A 21,177-nucleotide genomic window follows, 5' to 3' on the forward strand; every position below is an offset into this window, starting at 1 on the left:
CAGTGCTCCGTCACCCTCACAGGAAAGAAATTTCCCCTCACATTCAGGTGGAATTTCTTGTGTTTCAGTTTGTGCCCGTTGCCTCTTGTCCTGTTGCTGGGCACTACTGAAAAGAATCTGGTCCCATACCCTTGACAACCTCCCTTAAGGTATCTGTAGACATTGACAAGATCCCCTCTAAATCTTCTCTTCTCCAGGCTAAAGAGGCCCAGCTCTCACAGCTGTTCCTCATGGGGCAGATGCTCCAGTCCTCTGATCAGCTTCGTAGCCCTATACAGGACTCTCTCCAGTAGCTCCATGTCTCTCTTATACTGGGGAGCCCAGAACTGGATGCAGTACTCCAGATGAGGCCTCACCAGGGCTGGGTAGAGGGGCAGGATCACCTCCCTCAACCTCCTGGCAACACTCTTCCTAATGCACCCAAGGAGACCATTGGCCTTCTTCACCACAAGGGCACTTTGCTGGCTCATGGTCAACTTGTCATCCACCAGCACTCCCAGGTCCTTCTCTGCAGAGCTGCTTTCCAGCAGGTCAGCCCCCAGCCTGTACTGGTTCATGGAATTATTCCTCCCTAGGTGCAGGACTCTGCACTTGCCCTTGTTGAACTTCAAGAGGTTCCTATTCACCCACTCTCCAATCTGTCCAGATACCTCTGATTGATCTGGGTTCATCTGGGAACTGCTAAAGTTCAAGGTGCTTGTGCCAAAAATGCCAGTCTTTTCAAAACTGAACTTTGCTCATATTTCCCAAGAATAACAGAAGGCATTGACACAAAGGCTAATTTTGTGAAACATGAAGTATCTGCTCTAACATACATACACAAAAATCTCTCCAAAATGCCACCTACACTCAATGTATTTTGTCTGCTTGGGAAAAAAGCTTTATTATTTTGCTTCACATTAAAAAAAAAATACATGGAAGAAATGACTGGGCAGAGAAAATTTCAGTCTAAACAATTAAATTTTGACAACATAAGCAAACAGGAACAGGTCCTCACAACTGGATATTTCTTGAAAGAAATAACATTTTGAACTAAAAATGAAACTAAATGTCTATTTATATGTGTGAATCCAAGCCTATACAAGCAAGGGGTTTCAAAGGGGTTTCCTTTGAAAAACGAAGACTCTAGTACAGCCTCATCACTCAGCAGCAGCAATACATTTTTAGCAAACTGGTAGTTCAATTTTCAAAGAAAGGAGAGAAGGGAGAATGGGGAAACTCTCATTTCACAGAATTTACAGTTCTTTCCTTACTATTCTTCAGGCCTCTTCAGTTTAGCAAAGGCTGGCATTCAGAGATTGTCCATATAAGATAGGCATATGTCCTACACTTCTATTAAAAATTAGATGCATGTTTCTGATCCTAATAGATTATTCCATTTTCCTTTTCCTACCAATTAAGCTTCTGATTAAAACAAGGATACTAAAGTTCTCATTCCCACCCCAACACCCACCCCCTACAGCCAACCTAAACAAGAACAGAAGTCTGCTACATGTAATTAACATGAAACATGCACAATAAGTATACTTAAAATGCACAATAAAGATCTTGCCTTTCTATCACATTATGGTCCTGACCAAAAACACATACAAGACTTTGCTAGACTGCATTACCAGTGTATGCAGGATTTCAAAATTTAGACGGAAATAGTCATGTGTATGATCCTGGTWATTTAAATGTATGAAGGACCTTAGAAATGCTGTTTGAGAAATCCAGTTGCACAGTTTCATATGGAATAGTGGTGGTAGCTAGCATTAGCTTTCCATATTGAAGCATGCAGTATGCTCCACAGAAGTTAAAGTAACTGGCTCAGAATTCATACAGAAATTTTCCTGTAAATTTTAGAATAAAGATACAGAGAATAGGTTTCCTTGGCTCTATATCCCTAAACCTATAGGGATATAAACCTATAGAACACATCATGTATGTCAATGAAAAGACAATAATCTTGAACTCCTTTGGGGGCATTCTTGGGGGTTAGGGAATTTTAATATTTTCTACTAACAACTTAAGAGAATATTTCCCCCCTTAGAAACTGCAAAAACTAAAATAGTATATTCTCATGAGAAATATCAGTATTTCTCAGATACTAAATCAGAGTTCCAGAAAAGGTACTTACAATATGTCGGCGGGGGGGGGGGGGATACATTTTCAATGGGTTCCTACACTTGCCTCAGGCTTTACATCCTGTCTTAGCTTTGTTTTAGATTTCAGTCAGGATTGAAATCAGGATTTCAGTGTCACTATTCTAAACATTATTCTAAACATTAATATTCTGTTTTACATTGAACCAAAAAAGGAAAGAAAAGCAAACATCAGTGTTTATGTAATACACAACTGCAAATTGTCTTCAGTACCTTCACAAGAAAAGCCAGATTATTGTTATTTTTTATTTCAGTTCATCTTTTGATGAATTAATATAAAAAGTAACTATTGATAGTTGATGCATATTCTGGTCTGGATTTACAATGCATATTTCCTTTGAATTATACTTACACAAATGGGACATCTCTACAATAAACTCTCTAGCACGTATATGGCATTGCTTCTTCTACTCCCCAATCCACATTCCACCCATGAAGGTTATAAAACCCAACCCAACCCTTGAATAGAACTGAAATAGTTGCGTGTTTGGGGGGAGAAAAGGATTTCAAACTACCACATACATACTTGATTCCCCTAAAATAAGATTTACTTGCCAAAATTACACCAGCTTAGTGTACCTTATACATTATTTTTGGTCAAAAAGCAGGGACAAACAACTATTTTTCCCGAAACCATATTCCTAAAACACTTAAGTGTTCATACAAAGGTTAAATGGCCTAGTACAAAACATTTTCAAATTACTCTGTTAGAAAATTTAAAAGCAAGTATATCCTGTTTTTTTTTTTTTAATGGATTTTTGCCAAGACAAATTAAATTTACCCGAGTAAATTGGGCCAAATGCTTGTTTCAGTTTAGGTAGAGAACTAAACTTAGTTTTGAGTTTTATGTATAAGGATATTTTGGAAGACTAAATTGAAACCAGAGCCAGATATCATAAGAACTTTATCTATAACCACTACGGATTGTCCTTTGGAGTAAGCAGTGGTAGATGCTCTATCTGGAATATGTATCTTCTTTATTGTCATATGTGCTTTAGCAAAGGTCAAACTGGGTTTGCATCACAAGTTTAGGAAAACATGGACAATGCTAAAGGTTGTACTCCTGTGTACAGTCAGGTTGTCCTGGAACTTAACTGACAGCAAACTGTGTGTACTGTGGGAAAAGTAGAGACTTGCTTTTCTGCATGCAGACTAGAGACTGAAATAAATGTGTTTGATTCAATCTCAGAACAATAGTTTAAAAGACAGAAAATATGACTACCACTGGAAAAAAAGCATGAAGATACTTATCCCCTATTTCTACAGGCTGTTTTTCTACAATACTTCATGCTTTCTAAAGTTTGCGCTTGTTCTTGGAAAGGACAAAGTTCAATGACTAAGATTTTGCCAAAACCAAAGCACAGCCACCACTCTAGCCCATCTTTAATATAAAACCATCTGCCCAATCCTAGCACATATTGTCAAAATTCTACTGGCATTGAAACTATAGCCAATTGCCCAGAAAAAGGATTTATTGTATGGCTAAAAGTCAGAATTTATGAGAATACTTCTTGAATTATATAGCAGAAATAGAGACCCTTACCCCCAAATTCACTCCTAATTCCCTAAAAGAAACAAACTACCAAATTTCTCTCTCCCTCTCTCTCTTTTTCTCTGTCACATCCCCCTACATTTTCTGTCAGAAAAAAATTATTCAGAAAATAAAAAAGGAAGAGAAAATCACAGTAGTTAATCAGCCTTCCTCATCACCTCCAAAGAAGAGTATAAAAGCAATTCTAAACCCTGTAAAAAACAGATTTCAATTCTAACATTGCTTGAAAATGTTAAAAATAGATCAACTCATACTTAACAGTACTATGATATGTCCACTACGATGCACAGGCTGTTTCATTAAATATGAGATACTTAAAAGTACAGCATCAAAAAAGTTGAGTAAATCCAAAATACTCTTCAGTTTCTTCCCATGACTCAAGTATCATTAACTTGCTTCAGTAATTAAACATAAACCAGTACATCGAATATCTGCTTTACTTCAAGATTTTTAAGTCAGCATGGTCAAAACCTGTAATATTTTAAAAATAAAGCCACTTACGAAAACCAAATGTAAAATACTTCAAATATATGAAAAATAATGAATGCTAGCATTAATTTTAGTAGTAATACATAATAATTGCTATATTTTATAGCATTAGACAATGATTCATCTAATTCGGTATCCTGTCTCCATCAGTACCTGCTACTCTGAGGGCGAAGTATTATATAAAATGCCTAACCCATTATTGAATTATTATTCAATAACAGGGAAGAAGAAACAGTTAACGCTTCTTCCTGACCCTGGAGTTGATATGCTACTTCAAAAAACCACAGCATTTGACTCATACCTCAGTTGTATCATAACTCAGTTATCAGCTGGTACACATATCATATAAATTACACTATTTCATAGTTTTTCCAAAAAAAATGTCTTTTTCAACAGAATCCAAGACACTGTGTATTTTTACTATCAGGCTACTGTCAGATGAGCCTTCCTTGAAGTGAAAATGACACACTCCCATTTAGGTGCTAAGAAATAATGACTTTTTTGTACAAAAAAATATTAACTAAAAATTGAAGCAATTAAATGTCAGTTTGGGTCAGAATGAACCTTCAATTTATAATAAAGTGGACTCTCAAGGAGATAAAATAAAATGTTGAGTTGAATTTCCTGGATTGTTTCCACTCATAATCATAGCATGTTACTTAAATACAGCTCCTGCTGTGAAATTTTACATATCGAGCTGAAAAGTATTTCCTGTGGAAATTTCTTTTCATGAGTTACTCTTGACAGAAAGTCAGCCCATCAGGGTATGAAGAAGCTTTGCAGTTTCACTAACCACTGTTCTGTTTACAATGTGCACCGAGTTTTAGTCAGGTGTTTCAAAGACATACTGTAAGAGATATTTAAATCAAATACAAGAATAGGCTAATGTACTTATACATAAAGTGGTCTAACAGAATTCCAGCTTCTTTCTACAGCTGTCTTTAGTATATTGATAGTGATCAACAACTACAGTTTGAATACCTGTTTAGTTAGACCTCTCAGTTTTACTGCACTGTGAGTTTAACGGATTTATTTTTTATTATTTTATTAATCACAGAATCACAGAATGGTTGAGGTTGGAAAGGACCTCTGGAGATCATGTAATCCAACTCCCCTGCTCAAGCAGGGTCACCTGTGMCTTGCACCCATTGCCTCTTGCCCTGTCGCATGGCACTACTGAAAAGAATCTGGTCCCATACCCTTGACAACCTCCCTTAAGGTATCTGTAGACATTGACAAGATCCCCTCTAAATCTTCTCTTCTCCAGGCTAAAGAGGCCCAGCTCTCACAGCTGTTCCTCATGGGGCAGATGCTCCAGTCCTCTGATCAGCTTCGTAGCCCTATACAGGACTCTCTCCAGTAGCTCCATGTCTCTCTTATACTGGGGAGCCCAGAACTGGACGCAGTACTCCAGATGAGGCCTCACCAGGGCTGRGTAGAGGGGCAGGATCACCTCCCTCAACCTSCTGGCAACACTCTTCCTAACGCACTCCACGAGACCATTGGCCTTCCTGGCCACAAGGGCACTTTGCTGGCTCATGGTCAACTTGTCATCCACCAGCACTCCCAGGTCCTTCTCTGCAGAGCTGCTTTCCAGAAGGTCAGCCCCCAGCCTGTACTGGTTCATGGAATTATTCCTCCCTAGGTGCAGGACTCTGCACTTGCCCTTGTTGAACTTCTCCAGCCTGTCCAGGTCTCTCTGAATGTCAACAGAGCCCTCAGGTGTACCAGCCACTCCTCCCAGCTCGATATCATCAGCCAACTTGCTGAGGAGGCACTCTGTCCCCTCATTCAAGTCACTGATGAATAAGTTGAACAGAACGGGACCCAGTACTGAGCCCTGGGGAAACACCACTAGCTACAGGTCTCCAATTAGACTCTGCGCCACTGATGATGACCCTCTGAGCTCTGCCTTTCAGCCAGTTCTCAATCCACCTCACTGTCCACTCATCTAACCCACATTTCCTGAGCTTATCTAGGAGGATGTTCTGGGAGACAGTGTCAAAAGCCTTGCTGAAGTCAAGGTACACAATGTCCACTGCTCTCCCCTCCTCTCCCCAGCCAGTCATGTCACCATAGAAGGCTATCAGATTGGTTAAGCATGATTTCCTCTTGATGTATCAGTGTTGACTACTCCTGATCACCTTCTTTTCTTCTCCTGGGAGAAGCTCCAGCACCTATTACCCAGCTCTATCTAGGTGTAGCTGCTGCTAACAGGTAAGGGGAGCTGGGCAAGGGCAACTGCAGGAAGCATTAAGCTCTCCTGGGAGAAGCTCCAGCACTTATTACCCACTCCAGCTGGGTGTAACTGCTGCTAACAAGCTGTCTAGGTTGCCCCTGAATAGAGGGAGTTGGGGCTTTTGATTCAGGTAGCTCTTGTTTAGGGTGGATCAAGTACCCTGTGAAACAGTACTAGGAAGAGATCTATATAAGAGCCGGGCCTGGACTGCAGCTCCCAGAGGCAGTGAATGGATGCAGCAGTTTGTTCAGTAGGAAATTGCAAGAGGACATCTTTGTTTCCAGTCTTAGTAGTGCCCACTCTTACAAACATGATTATAACACTCTGGAAAGCACATTTGCCTGTAGCTGTTGGACTGCTGCGTCAGCTGTGTCAGAATCGTTGACTCAGACTGACCCTCTGACAGCATATGCAGCTCTGCAGGTCTCAGGCTATAGAGAGTGTTTGGGGCCTCTCCAGAAAGCCTGGAGAGGTGTACTGTTGTTGATTATTTGTGTCGTTAAGTCAAGGAGTTGTGGGAGGAAGTCAGCAGATTGCGAAGCAGCCACGAAAATGAGCAGGAGATAGGGCATTCTTGGAGGCCATACTGCTTCAAGAGTCCCAATCAGCTGCAGCAGGGGAGTTGCTGGAGGGTTCTGTGCAGAGTAAAATAGTACATCACAGCACTATAGAAGAAGGCTGGAAACTAGTTGCATCTCATAGAAGCAGAAAGGCCCCAAGTCCTCCTGTAGACTTGGACTTGCAGCTGAACAACCAATTTAGTGCCCTTCAGGATGAGGAGGGCCTGGACCTGACTTCAAGGGAAGCAACTGGGCCGAGAGACCCTGTGCCTTGCAGGAACACTCAGAAGAAGCAACAAGTGGTTGTTGCAGTGGATGGAAGCATCTATCCACTGACCTGACTTCTCGTCTAGAGAGGCTTGCTGCTTCCGGAGGCTCAGATATGAGATATCACTGAAAGGCAGCCAAGGCTTATCAGACTACTACCCTCTGCTGCTCTTTCACATGGGTGCTAATGATATTGAGGGCAAACTGGAAACAACCAAACAGGATTTCAGAGCTGTGGACATGGTAGTCTAAGGTCTGTGAGCCCAAGTGATCTTCCCCTCAGCCCTGCCAATGAGGGGGAAGGATGTGAGGAGAAGTAGACAAATTATCCAAGTTAACAACTGGCTGTGCTGCTGGTGTTGGCAACAGGGTTTTGGTTTCTATGATCATGGGATGCTGTTTGAAGATCAACAACTGACGATGGGGAGAGATGGGATCCACCTCACTAAGTGGGGCACATGTGTCTTTACCAGGCTGGCCAACTGTTGGCAAAGAGGGCTTTAAACTAGGTAGGAATGGGGAAGGAGAAGGCAGTCAATAAAACACAGCTGAAGTTGGGAAGCCTCCAGCAGGTGCATGCAGCTGGGGATGCATATATAAGACATAGCTATGGGGGACCCCCTTTTACACCCCCCCCCCCCCAGGAAACCTGCATGCATGGCTACCTCTCTGAAATGCCTATACACCAATGCATGCAGCGTGAGCAATAAAGAGGAGGAACTAGAGATCTGTGTGCAGTCGCAGGGCCATGATCTCATTGTAGTTACAGAGACAAGGTGGGATAGCTCGCATGATGAGAAGGCTGTCATGGATGGCTAATGCTTTTTAGGAAAGATAGGCCAGGAAGGTGAGGTGGTGCAGTTGCTCTTTATGTAAGAGAGCAACTGGAATGAATCGAGCTCTGCCTAGGGATGGAGGAGAAGGCAGTCAAGAGCTTATGGGGGAAGATGAAAGGGCAGGCTAACATGGGGGACACTGTTGTGGGTGTCTACTACAGGCCACCTGATCAGCAAGGGGAAGTTGCTGAGGCCTTCTACAGATGGCTGGAAGTAGCCTCATGATCACAGGCACTTGTTCTCATGGGGGACTTCAACCACCCTGATATCTGCTGGAAGGATAACACAGCCAGGCACAGTCCAGGAGGCTCCTGCAATGCATCGATGATTAACTTCTTGACATAGGTAGTGGAGAAGCCTTCGAAGAAGGGTGTCCTGCTGGACCTTGTACTAACCAACAAAAAGAAGAACTGGTTGGAGATGTGAAGGTTGGGGGCAGCCTCGGCTGCAGTGACCATGAGATGGTGGAGTTCAGGATCCTGTGTGGAGGAAGCAAGGCAATAAGCAGGACTGCAACCCTGAACTTCAGGAGAGTCTTTTCTAAGCTCTTTTCCAGGTCCATACTCTCTGACTATATCTAATATAAGCACTATTAGTCTTGAGGTACTAACTGTAGAAAATAAAAACATGTACCAAGGAAATATGCTGAGACCCAGTGCTTTTCTCCAGTAAAATATCAACATCCCCAATTAATTTCTTCTGCAATTTCTCTGAATCCTCAAACAGGACTTCTGCTAGGTCCCCTAATAAAACACAAAGCAAAACTTAAAATCATCCTTTCAACTCAAGAAATTGACTGTCTTGTCCTTCTCACATAGATACTTGGTTCTTCGTTCTTGAAGACTAATGGCACACAAAATAATTTTTTTTAGGCAAGAGAAGGCAGGAACATATAAACGCCATGCCAAGAACTAGGTCCTCTACCGGCTGAGATTCTCCTGTTTTTGTTTCGGGTTTTTTTGTTTTGGGGTTTTTTTTTTTTTTTTTTGAAATAAGATCCTCTCTACTGCATAACAAATAATCCAGTTGCATAAACCATCTCCAGAAAAGTATACAGCTAAGAGAGTCAAATTATGTGATCATCACAGCTACTGCTTCTGACAAACCAGCACAGATAGATACAGTTATTCTCAGTAGAAAAAAAAATACTGAAAAAATGATAGAAAGTAGGTTTCACAGCATGACTTGAAGATATTTAAATAGATATTCTCTCAGACGTGGTTTGTCCAAGATGTACATTACTCCAGATACATGCAGTAAGAAATTGACAAATGATGTAATTTTGAATAGTGCTGCAGTCTGACTCATTAATGTCTAGAGTCATGAATTGGTAAACTGCATTTGAACGGAGAGACAGCTACTGGTGGAATTAAGAAGCCATCTTCAGCTTGGGATTCATTGAATCCTCTGCTACATAAAATACAGAAGCATAAATTCAGAACATGCTATGAAGAGGTTAGATTAGTAATTGTTACTACAATTTTCATTGATTTCATGTAGTCTTTGTTTAAACAGGTACTTTTAATGACTGTGATGTTGGAGGAAAGAATATGAATAAAGTTGAATAAACAACGAATGTGTGCGAGAGATGGGCCTGTTTAGTCTGGAGAAGACTGAAGGGGGGGGGGATCTTATCAATATGTACAAGAACCAGAAGGGAGGCTGTCAAGGGGATGGGGTCAAACTCTTTTCAACAGTCACATGAGACAGGACTAGAGGAAACGGGCACAAACTGAACCACAGGAAGTTCCGCCTGAATGTGAGGAGGAATTTCTTCACTGTGAGAGTGACGGAGCACTGGGCCAGGTTTCCCAGAGAGACTGTGGAGTCTCCTTCACTGGAGATATTCACAACCTACCTGGATGCAACCCTTTTAACATGCTCTAGGTGACCCTGCTTGAGCAGAGGAATTGGACTAGATGATTTTCAGAGGTTCCTTCCAACCTTACCGAGTCTATGACTCTGTGATCTGGCATTAAATTCACTCAAGTTGGAACTCTGCTTGAGATGGCACCGGATAATGACAGCTGACTGATATCAGACGGATGTCATGATTGCAACCGAATCTAACTTGGGCTATGAACAAGTACTTGACTTGAATCTGTATTGTTTTATTAAAACTCAAGGAATGCAAAACAGGGCTGCAGAATAGGTTTGCCCTTCTATCCCCTTTAAATGATTCAGTGGTTTGTTTAGATCTACGTCCCAGGTACTGTGGAGATTCATTTGTTAATACTATAAATCTACTGAAAATGAAAATCATTTCCATATATAAATTATGAGTATTACTGTAACACAGTCTTTAACCATAAAGAAGACATACTTCAACATAATGTTATGTGTGGCTAAGCATAAGCATATTAAGAGAGTCTAAAACTTCCACTATTTTATGTTTCACTAAAATGGCTAAACAGATTTTCCTTCTTTCTTAAATTAAACAAATCTTATACATAGGATCCTCACTCAATTATCTGGCTACTAACTGAGTGTAATTGCTGTTATGTCCACTGCATGTAACAAAATAAATTTCTTAAGAAGGGAGGATGTAGACAGGCTTCAGCCTGACTCTTTCCAGGGGTGCCCAGCAATAGGATGAGAGGCAACTGGCACAAACTGAAACACAAGTTCTGAACATGAGAAAATACTTTTTTACTATGAGGGTAACAGAGCACTGGAACAGGTTACCCAGGGAGGTACCCAGTCCTCTTCCTTGGAGATATTCAAAAGCCATCCAGACAAAATCCTTGGAAACATGCTCTAGATGACCCTGCTTGAGCAGGATCTAGATTTGATTAGATGATTTTTTACTGAGATGTATTTGTCACACTCCATTTACTTCTTTTTTTATCTCAAAAAGATAATGAAGAAAGATGATGGACATAAAACTTATGCCTTAATATACAGTAACTTGAAAAAATACCTTGCCTTCCCTCCCACGCCCATCAGCACTACTATTCTAGTTTATTTACTAGGTTTGCTAAACTAGTTTATTCAGATCTGTCTTCACAAACTGTTCTTCTTCCCAAAAATTATTACTGTTAACTCCTTCCGACTGATAAAATCATTATGTTCTGGAGGTGACTGCAGTTCTTCTTTTTAGTACTCAGCTATGAGAAAGAAATTCCTTGAGAAATACTACTACTTCTTTTGAAATACAATTTAGTCTTTTCAAAAATGTAAGAGCAAACAGAATTATAAATGAAGAATAAAACATGAATTTGGAGACAATGTTAGAAAAAATACTTTAGTCAAATTGGCCTTCAGTTGAAACTTTTATTTACTTCAGTTGAAACTGTATGGGGATATCAAAAAAAAAAAAACTTTCTCATTATAAAAAGTCTTTCATAAGTAAAGAACTGAAAGAAAACTGCCTAGAAACTTCTTCGCTTCCCTCCTTCCCACTCAAACCCCAAGAAGCGAGATCAAGTGACATAAAGAGAATTAACATGGCTATGCGCATGCATAACTTCAAGGTAATAACTGACTTTCCCATTCCTGTATCTAACACTCACTCACTCTCCAGATCTTCTGTCACTTTGCCATTACATTGTTTCTAAAATAAACCTTCCCCTCTCACTCTCTCCTTTCCTCCCGCAATGGTAAAACCATGGTTCTCATCTTTGAAATTCTTTCTTTGGACAACAGTAACTCTCCAAACTTCCCTTCTTTTATCTACTCAATATGCAACAGTATAATTAAAAAAAAAAAGGAAAAAAAAAAAAAGAAAAGAAAAAAAAATCAAGAAAAGCCAGAAATCACTTTTTCCACAACAATATCAAGAGTAGGGTGAAACAACAAGAGCAAGAATATACTCCTGTTGCTGAAAAAGCAAGAGGGAGAGGCAGAGGGATTCTAATTTGGATACAAATATTACTTCCTCCAGCTCTACAAACTAAGACCATACATACGCCACCCCACTCAAGGTCCCTCAGTTCCCTTCCAAGCCAGCTGGAAGGCATGCAGTAACAAGCTCATGCTTTCTTTGTTGTATAATACAAATCAAACTGTAAATAGATTTTAAAAGGCTATAGCATTAGGACTGAGTTTTGACTAAAAGCTTTAGCTGTATTTTAACTTCAGTTGAAACTTCTTAGTATTTTACAGTACATCAGACCTCCCACAAACTGGCTAATCTGGATGAGAAAAATCATAGGACACATTCTTCTCGTTCTGAGCAGCTCCCCTCTTCAGGTTGGCAAAAACATTGCTTACAGTAAGGCTCTTGGGCTAAAACCCTTTTGAAAAAGGTAAGACAAATCCTTTTGAAATATAGCCTTCCTCAACCGGATGCATGCACTTATGAAGTAGATATAAAGGTATTTAAGATTGGAGGCCACATTAAAAAGCTGAAAAAGTGCAACAAATTAAAAACATAAAATTTCAAAAACTGAATTAATCTTTTTTTCCTTCAAAGAAAAAAAAAAAGGATGTCAGTCCCAAAGTTTCCATTGTGCAATGGAAGATTAATCAGCTGCCCTCTTAATCACTCTTACGTCAGTGATTAGAATCTGGTTAAGGTAATTTAATTTGAGGGAACAGAAGGGCAATATGTTGAAAGTTTACAAAATACTGTCCTAGGAATTGCATCATCTCAAGGCGCTCTATCATTACTTAAGAAGCACTCAGCTCTTGAAAGAAAATGTGTAACTAAAGTAAAAAACGAGCAAATGCTACTAGACCCTTACCCATATGAGAATTTTTGCATAGTATTTTCACCTACAGGATAATATTAGACTACTCCTGTAGCATTTGCTATAGGATAGCTATAATATTCTTTTCCCCTGCACCTAAGATGTTCATTGTGCCTTTGGCAGAATCCCATAAATCCCCGAATAATTTTTCTCAGTTAATACAGTCACCATTCACATCACATATTCTTCATATATTTTTAGTAAACGAAGACAGTATTATTCTTAAATCTCTATCTATCTTACAAACAGTAACACTGAATGCAGTAAAGCGATTCATGACTAAAATGAATGTTTATAAGCAACAGGTCAAAATCCAATTCACTGAAGCAACTTTCTACCATTCCAGCTGCATGCAGCTGCTTTATGGCTGGCCATCAGAGGATTCTGTTCAGGTAATCTCAGATGGCACACACACCATCATACTCCATATGAAACCTAGACATTGTTTTCATTTTGTGACCAAAATTGCAGTTGTCTCCATTTACAAGAGGGAAGTTCCTGAATGAAGCAAATCCAATGGAAGTAATAGCAATATCCAAAATCACTCAACAAATACTGAAAGACATGAGAAGGCATGAAGGACAGCAAGGTATCCCCTACAGGCAGTTAATTTCAACATAATCTGTTACAGAATTTCTTGAGTTTTCAACCTAAAACATTTAACTCTGCTTACTACTAAAACCAGGACCACAATTTAAACAAAACTTGGAATTGCAACATAAGCATAAGAAAACATGGTATCAGTTTGAGATAAAATTTTCCTCAGTGGAAACAAGTATGTCAAACACTTTGCAAAGCAATGCCACAAAAACAAGCAACAATTAATATCAAACACTACCTGAAATCATGATTTAGTAAATGAAATGGAAAATGGATATTTGTTTTTCTTCAGCGCTAACAAGGTGGCTCTTTGATCAAGAATATTACTTTTCCAGTTATAGTAGTTGAATGCAATGCTCTCTGGGAAGATTTATCATTCCTTCTTGCATATGAGTTCAAACACACTATGTTTTTTCCCTTTTATGCTTCTTTGAGTTATCTAGCCTTATTTCAATTTCTATATCTAGCAGATGAATAGAAATTTGTTTGGCAATGACAAAATCATTTCTGTCTATAAACATATTTTCAAATTTAGTTTATACCATCAGCCTTCAGAAAACCAAGCACAGGAAACTGATTGTTCCCACTATATATAAATGAACTAGAACATTAACTGCAGACGGTAATATTGCACTTAAACACAATTTGACACACAAATTTACAATATATGAAGAAATTCCAAAAGACTGCTCTCACAGTCTTTTATTACAGTATCTTAGATTATTTTTAAGCATTAATCAGACTTGCATTTGCATATTTATAAGTAAGATTTCATTAAAATATTTATTTCCAGCAATAATTGTTTATCATCCTATGCTGACCCTCCTAAATAATTATTCATTTGAAGATGCTTAAATCAGTGATTTAAATCCTCACATTTTTGAGAAATTGCATGCCAAATAACAGCTAATATACTTATGAGCATTCTCGTAACAGTTCAACCATGCAAGTTCTACTCTGTGTGAATCTTCTTAATTTTGCACAGTTCTAACTCGTTTTGTTTCTACGAAAGATAGGTTCAATGAAAAAAGCTGATGTGAAACTTGATGGGTCACACCTCCAATTTGTCAGTAGATTAAATATATTTTGGACATTTCTAAAGGATCTCAATTAAGACTTTCCACGTTAAAAACAGGGGAAAAAAAGAATCATCTTGAACATACATACTGCACAGAGATGTACAGTTGCTCTGATGGACTTGTGACACCTTGAACTTAAACTAGCCAATTCATTCAAACAGCTCTAGGATACACTGGCATGAAACAGGTAAGGACAGTCAGAAAGTGGTCAGATTGGAATGATTTTTATACTTACTCATTTTAAAAATTAAAGTTGTATAAGCACAATTTCTTGTTTAAAATCAGACAATCAAAGACGGCATATAATTGTAAAAAATAAAATTTTCTTCAAAAAGAAAATTAGCATGCTAAGTCTCATATTCAGATGAGTCATTGGCAGATGACAAGAATGGTTCCTCTGAGTAAAAGCAAATTTATGTGTATCAGGTGCAATTTTTGATATACATATGAAGCACTCATCAAAATTATGAGTATATCCAAATCAGTGTTTGTACAATTCTACTTAAAGGCAAAATTATATGATCAATCTAATATTATAGAAAATTCTCATTCTTATATTCCATGCTAAGAATGTTTTAAGGTTTTGAAGCATCATCTCCAAAACCAAGAGAAACAATCAAGTACACATTTTATACGAATGCATGTGACATATGTATGTAATACATAAAGAAAAAAAAACAGGTAACAGTAATCAGATTAAAAATAGTCAAAAAATTCAAAATTATGAGGGATGAAACTGTATCGCAAAGTCTTAAAATTACCCTTTCCTACCTTTACTTAAATACACTTAATAAAATTCTCTTCTTCATAATTTGAAGCTCCATAATTTAAATGATACTTTTAACAGGTAAACAGTGAAAAAAACCATCAATAGCCACGAAAATAAACAGATGAATGTCATCACTAACAGTAATGATTGTACTTAAACTACCATGCAGTTTAATCCCAGTCAGGTGTCACAACATGACCTACTAGCACTTCTCAGAAATTTCTTTGCATCATTATGTACCGATGTATAAAGGCTTCCTTCAGCATAAGCTTCCTTTCCCAAATTAAATCATTGTACAAAACTAGTTCATTTTTAATCATGACTTTTTGCAACTATTGGAATATTGTTAAATAAAATAAGCACAAAGTCATTTAAAAAAAAAAATCCCTAAACAAGAAGGTAACAGAAACAAAGGATTACAAAAAAAAAAAAAAATTGTTCAGCACTTTATTCTAGTATTCAGAAGAACAGATATCAGCTGCCAAAATAAAAAGCAAGTCTATTTCAAAAGAAAAGATTGCACTACATCAACTATACAGTTTTGTGGAAAAAAAGAACCAACTTAATTTCTAGAAAGGGTTGATKACAGCAAAACTGTGTAAAATGGTAATTAGAATTTTCCAATAGCAACACAGTACAACTTCAAATATGACTACATGGTAAACCAAAGAAACAGCAAGGGAGAACAGCAGTTAGTGAATCGTCAAATACTGTTGTTTGCTTATACACCAAACATCAGAAGTCTTATCAGATAAAAAAGCTATTGTAAAAATTAAGCTCCTAAGCAGGATGCTAGAACCCAGGCACTATTTTTTTAAAAAAGTTAAGGTGAATATACCTAAATCTTAACTGATTAACTGAAAAAAAAAAAAAAAAAGATATATATTTATATCTGCTTTCTTCCAGTCTAAATATGGAAGCTATTACAAGGCTAAAGCTCTGTTTATGCAATTTTATGGTTGCAGCAATGCACACAAGTCATAAAAATTGTCAGTTACACTTCCCACAGCAATTTTAATTCAGCTATATTTTGTATGCAAAGAAGTAAAAGTTACAGTATGCTATTCTGCCTCTTAAAATATTACAAATACAAAAGTGGGAACGTGGGAATCATAACTCTAATTTTACCAGCTTGCATGAGGACAAGATCTCAAAGAGACCATTGTGTTAAACATCCAAATGACTCTAGCAATTTGTTTATTTCATTTATGAACCTGCTGCTGTCCCTTTACTTCTCTGGTCATTGTAATAACACACAGAAACAATATTAAGAATGTGAAAATACCACATGCTCTGCTCAATCTTTTTCTTATGCTAATTTTATTTAGATGAAACACAGAACATCTTATTTTTTACAGAAGAATAACTGTGTCAACATTGCATTGCCATATGTTAGTTCAATGCTAACATTAAAAAACTCTGAATTCTGGTCCCAGTGATTAGAACTACTGATTACCACTCCCTTTCAATTCTTCCATATGTAGTATTACCAAACTAAATACCACTTTTTTCCCTCAGACCCATGATGAAGATAGTTGGAATCCTGTGCGATTAGCTGAAAACACAGTTCACTTCAGAGAACCAACCCATTTCAAAGAAAACATTTGTATGGGAGCAATGCCTTTACTTTGTCTTTGAAAATGTTTGTATCGATATACTCAAAAAATTTGAAAATATATTTAACTGAGACATTTTTGTGGCAAAAAACACTCTTGAGATAGCAGAGTTGTCATCCTCGTTTGAGGAAGAAAAGAATAGGAAAAGAAGAGCAATTACTTTCTTTGCCAGTGAACAGTAGGAAACTGTGCATAATGAATGGGTATAGGTATACAGCCTTAGGTATACGATGGAATATTATTAACTAGAGAAAATAAAAGTGGATTATTACAAAGGCAGAGTGCTACCTCATAAATCTGGAAAACAGATAATGTGCTCAGAAAAAGGCAAGTGAAAGGAAATACGAAAAAGGAATATGAGCGACAAAACTTGGGAGATTCTTTGATTCAAAAGAAGTAATGCTATTATTAAAGATTAAATGTGTTGTCATGAGAGTAAGTCTCATTTACACCTTTCTGCTTTTCTCACCTGCCACTTGAACAAGGAATCTGTTGTGTACTCTTCCAATCTGTACTCTTTATTGAACAGGAAAACATAAGCTTTGCTTGCATATGCATTTTCCAGATTTGAAAAAAACACACTTGCAGTAATTAAAACTGGAACAAAATTAGCTACTTGTATCTTCTTATACAAACAATTCAATTGCTTTTGCTTCATATAGATAGCTGCAGGAACATTCTGGACTGTGACTACAATTAGATAACTTTATACATATTAATATTCGCAATTGAAAAAGAACTGATTAGATAACAGCAATGAAATAAGGAGTTTCTAGCTTTCATTATCCATAGAGGAAAAAAAAGTTTAAGAGAATGAAGTAACAAAATTTGTTTCTAATAAGCAAAAAGCTAGCTCTGTCATCTGCCAGTTTTGTCATCTATTTTAAAATTCTAAGGATTTTTTATTTTATCTACATTTTGATACTTCCCATTCTTCACTACGAAACACAGATATCAAAAAAAAAAATCTGCAAAAATGCAGAAAGGTCTTAGAAACATGTGACTGACAAGGTGACTGACCTATGAAGCTTTCTATCAGTTTGCTAATCTCACAGAAAACTATTTTATTTACAAGGCAGCATTCAGAAATATGTGGCTAGGAGAAATCCTAAGACATGTTCCAACAGCGCTAAGGTTTACAACAGCTTAACTGTTAAACTATACCCTCAACTTCTGCCTCTGTTGTGCAACTATTTGTATGGAACTGAGCTATTGAAAGAGGACTTGGAAAAGAGACAGATCAGCAGGAAGTACTTAAAAGCTGAGACTAACAATGTAAAATGGTCTATGTAATCATCAATTCAAAACAGCCAGAACTCCTTTCAGTTCTTGAAAAGTCATAGAGCTTTTAAAATCCAAAAAGAGTAATTGGCTTAGCTGACAAAGTGAAACGGAACACAATACCTTCATAAAAAAGTCCGTTTACCTAAACATTACCTTATTTGAAGACATGACTGGCAGTTTGGCTCCGCTACCTCCAAATCAGCTTTTGAGAACACCACAAATGCCAGAAGCCCATTAATTAGCAAACATAAAGGCACATGAGATAATACCTGTTCATATAAATAACCCATTAAATCCATCTCATAAGGCATTTGTTTTCAGTATCAGATTCGAACATTAGAGTAAAGAACTTTCTTATAACAGGAATTAAGTCAATGCAAACCTAGTGCTTAGGAAGCCACAGTCAGCTCCGTTAGAAGTCTTAGCCTAAGAGTTCCCAAAGCTAATCCAGAGTCACCAGTACAGTCTGCTTTTAAGCTTCTCAAGTCAATAGTACAAATAACCAGCTGTTTCTGCTGGAAAAAGAACTGGGTATCTGTACTCCATAGCTGCTAAATTTATCCAGTGTGTGGCCACAGGTGTTGACCTTAGTGCTTTAGAAGCCAAAGGAAAAAGACAAAATAGGCATTAAAAGCTCTAATAACAGAGGAAATCCAATATTCAAGCTTCAGGGAAATAATTTTAACTGTTAGCTCTTAGAAGCACAACTCACTTCTCTTCTCTGATTTGATTCTGATTATACCCAGAAGACAAGATCTACACAGTAAATTAAAGATTACGACCCTTTCATCTGGCACTCTTGAAAACTGTTGAATTTAACTTCCTCAAAATATACAATATTGTCAGATACTTGCAAACCTCAGTAACATTTCCACTATCTGTATGCTTCTGCTACAGGACAGGACAGGACAGGACAGAACAGGGTAAGAGAGGAGACGAGATGAGACGAAAGATACCTAGCATCTATCTAGTCACACTTTCCAGATTTTTAAAATGCAACACTCAAACTATTCCACTGGTAGTTAAGTCAGCTAATAAAAGCAACTACAGATATCTGCTCACGGATGTGCTTACCTTGTTTGTATCTTAGGAAAAAGATGTAACACACATGTACCCCATAAATCCATGTGAAAAGAACATTCGATAATCATAATATTGATTAATCTGTCTATAAAATGTAAAAGTGAGAGATGATGAGTGTTCCTCACACCGGAGTCATGCTCAGGGCTGCCCTGTCATCTCTTTCACCAGCCGCCGCAGCAGCTACAGAGAACCTTCTTGCATTGGTAACATTGCTCTTTTTATTTTTTTACCTAATTGTTAATAAATATATTTATATTAACTAGCCTTTTGTCTCTTGCAATCGAGTGCCCTAATTATCCTTACAATTGAAGTCATGGACAGGATCGCGGGAACACAGAAGGCTGAAGGGAAAAAGGAGAAAAAAGGGAAAACCCATGAAGGGGATTCAGGGTGCGATGAGAAATTGGCTCAGATTAGGCTACCAGGATGGCCCCTACTGAGTGCTGGGCCTGGTAGCAGAGGTAATGGCGACCTTAGGCTACCCAGAAGACTGGCCAGAATTGGTAACGCCACAGGTGTTTAAGGAAGCCCTGACGGAGTGCTCCCTACCACCATCCCTGAGCCCGTCTGAGCATTAGCAGGGTGAATTGCATGGCTTTTTCTGATGGCAGTTCAGGCATTTGATACTGAAGTGATGAGGATACAGCAACAGCTATGATGTTTGGAAAATGAAAGGCAGGATCTGAAATGGGAGACTGGAGATTTGCAGGATGCTAAGACAATTGCTCAGGAGGTTATTACTATACAAGCCGAAAAAAGTCAAAATCTAGCCCACAAAATGGAGCAGTTGGCTTTGACATTAGCTAATAAGAAGCATAGTAAATATGTGCGACTGCCCACAACCATGCCTTGAGGCAGAGCAATTGTATCGTAACCCTCATGGGATCCTGAGGAATGGGATGGAAAAATAAGAAGCTGTTCCTCAGACTCGGAAATAGAATATAGTCCAGCCGAGGAGCAGCCCCTTGCTCAGATGAGTCCCTTGATTCAAATGAGGTGGGAATGGCAAGTGGATGGGAATATGGTAGAACAAACATGGACTTATACTCCTAAAGAGTTGAGAGAGTTTCTAAGTATGTTCCAACAAAAAAACGGGAGAACCTTTGCTTAAATGGATAGTATGTGTATGGGATGTGGATTCAGTATCTTTGCGGTTATTGAGAGAAGAGTTGGATTTAATGAGCCCTTAACTACTGACCCTGAAGTACAGGATTACCTGAAACGTGTAATTAATCTCCGCGACAGTAATGGTCAGCCAGTACCTCCCTCCTTCTTTGTATCAATGGATATGCAGGGCAATGGTAGGAGTACATCCTGCACCAGGAGAGCTAATAACTACCTTAGACCCATGGAGAACTGTAGAAGGAATGGATGCCTTATCGTAAATGGGGGTAGCCTTACAGTTCCCAGTTGCTGAAGGACCAGACACTATTCAGGTCGCTAGGCCAATGAAACTGCAGTTTACAAAAGAAGCTGCAGGGACAGTTAAGGGATTGTTAATAAATACTGTTATGTCAGCCAGAGGGACTGTAGGGGAGTTAGCTAACTCTATGAGGGATTATGATAGAGTGGGAAATGGTCCTGGGAGGAGCATTCGAGCTGTCCAAAAGCCCAGTGAAAAGAAGTTTGGGGGGGAGGAAGTTACTACAAAATTAAAAGTAACTAGGAAAGAAATGTGGATAGACTTGCTAAAAGCTGGGGTAGATCGGATACAATAAATGGCTTGCCTACAGCAGAGCTATTTAACGGTGGCAAGGGCACACCTCCCGTATCTTCAATGCAGCCCTCTGCTCTGCCCATGCCTGCAGCTGCAGGGTGGAAATTTCCTGCCAAGTAACAATGATGGTCAGGTGGATCCCTCGATGTCAGAGCATCAGTATTGGCATACCATCTGGGGAATCAGTGCCCATATGTTCCTCTAAAAATACGCTAGTGCTCTGGTGGGGAAAAAATCTGTCTTGGCTTTAG

The 21,177-nt window shown here is 38.5% G+C and overlaps 1 protein-coding gene and 1 pseudogene across 1 annotated transcript in view; one reads left to right on the forward strand and one right to left on the reverse strand.

Annotated features, from left to right (window-relative positions):
* CCDC91 (coiled-coil domain containing 91) overlaps positions 1–21,177 on the reverse strand; it is a 122,454-nt gene that overhangs the window by 79,248 nt on the left and 22,029 nt on the right. The window contains 1 exon segment of the mRNA XM_085311079.1: positions 3,409–3,427. Within this exon segment, the coding sequence (XP_085167205.1) occupies positions 3,409–3,427 (19 nt within the window).
* Positions 19,523–21,046, forward strand: LOC146592416 (uncharacterized; annotated as a pseudogene).

The sequence above is a fragment of the Rhea americana genome, unplaced genomic scaffold, assembly GCF_003343005.1.
Source record: "Rhea americana isolate MKP2758 unplaced genomic scaffold, rheAme1 scaffold_330, whole genome shotgun sequence".
NCBI classification, from domain to species: Eukaryota; Metazoa; Chordata; class Aves; order Rheiformes; family Rheidae; genus Rhea; species Rhea americana.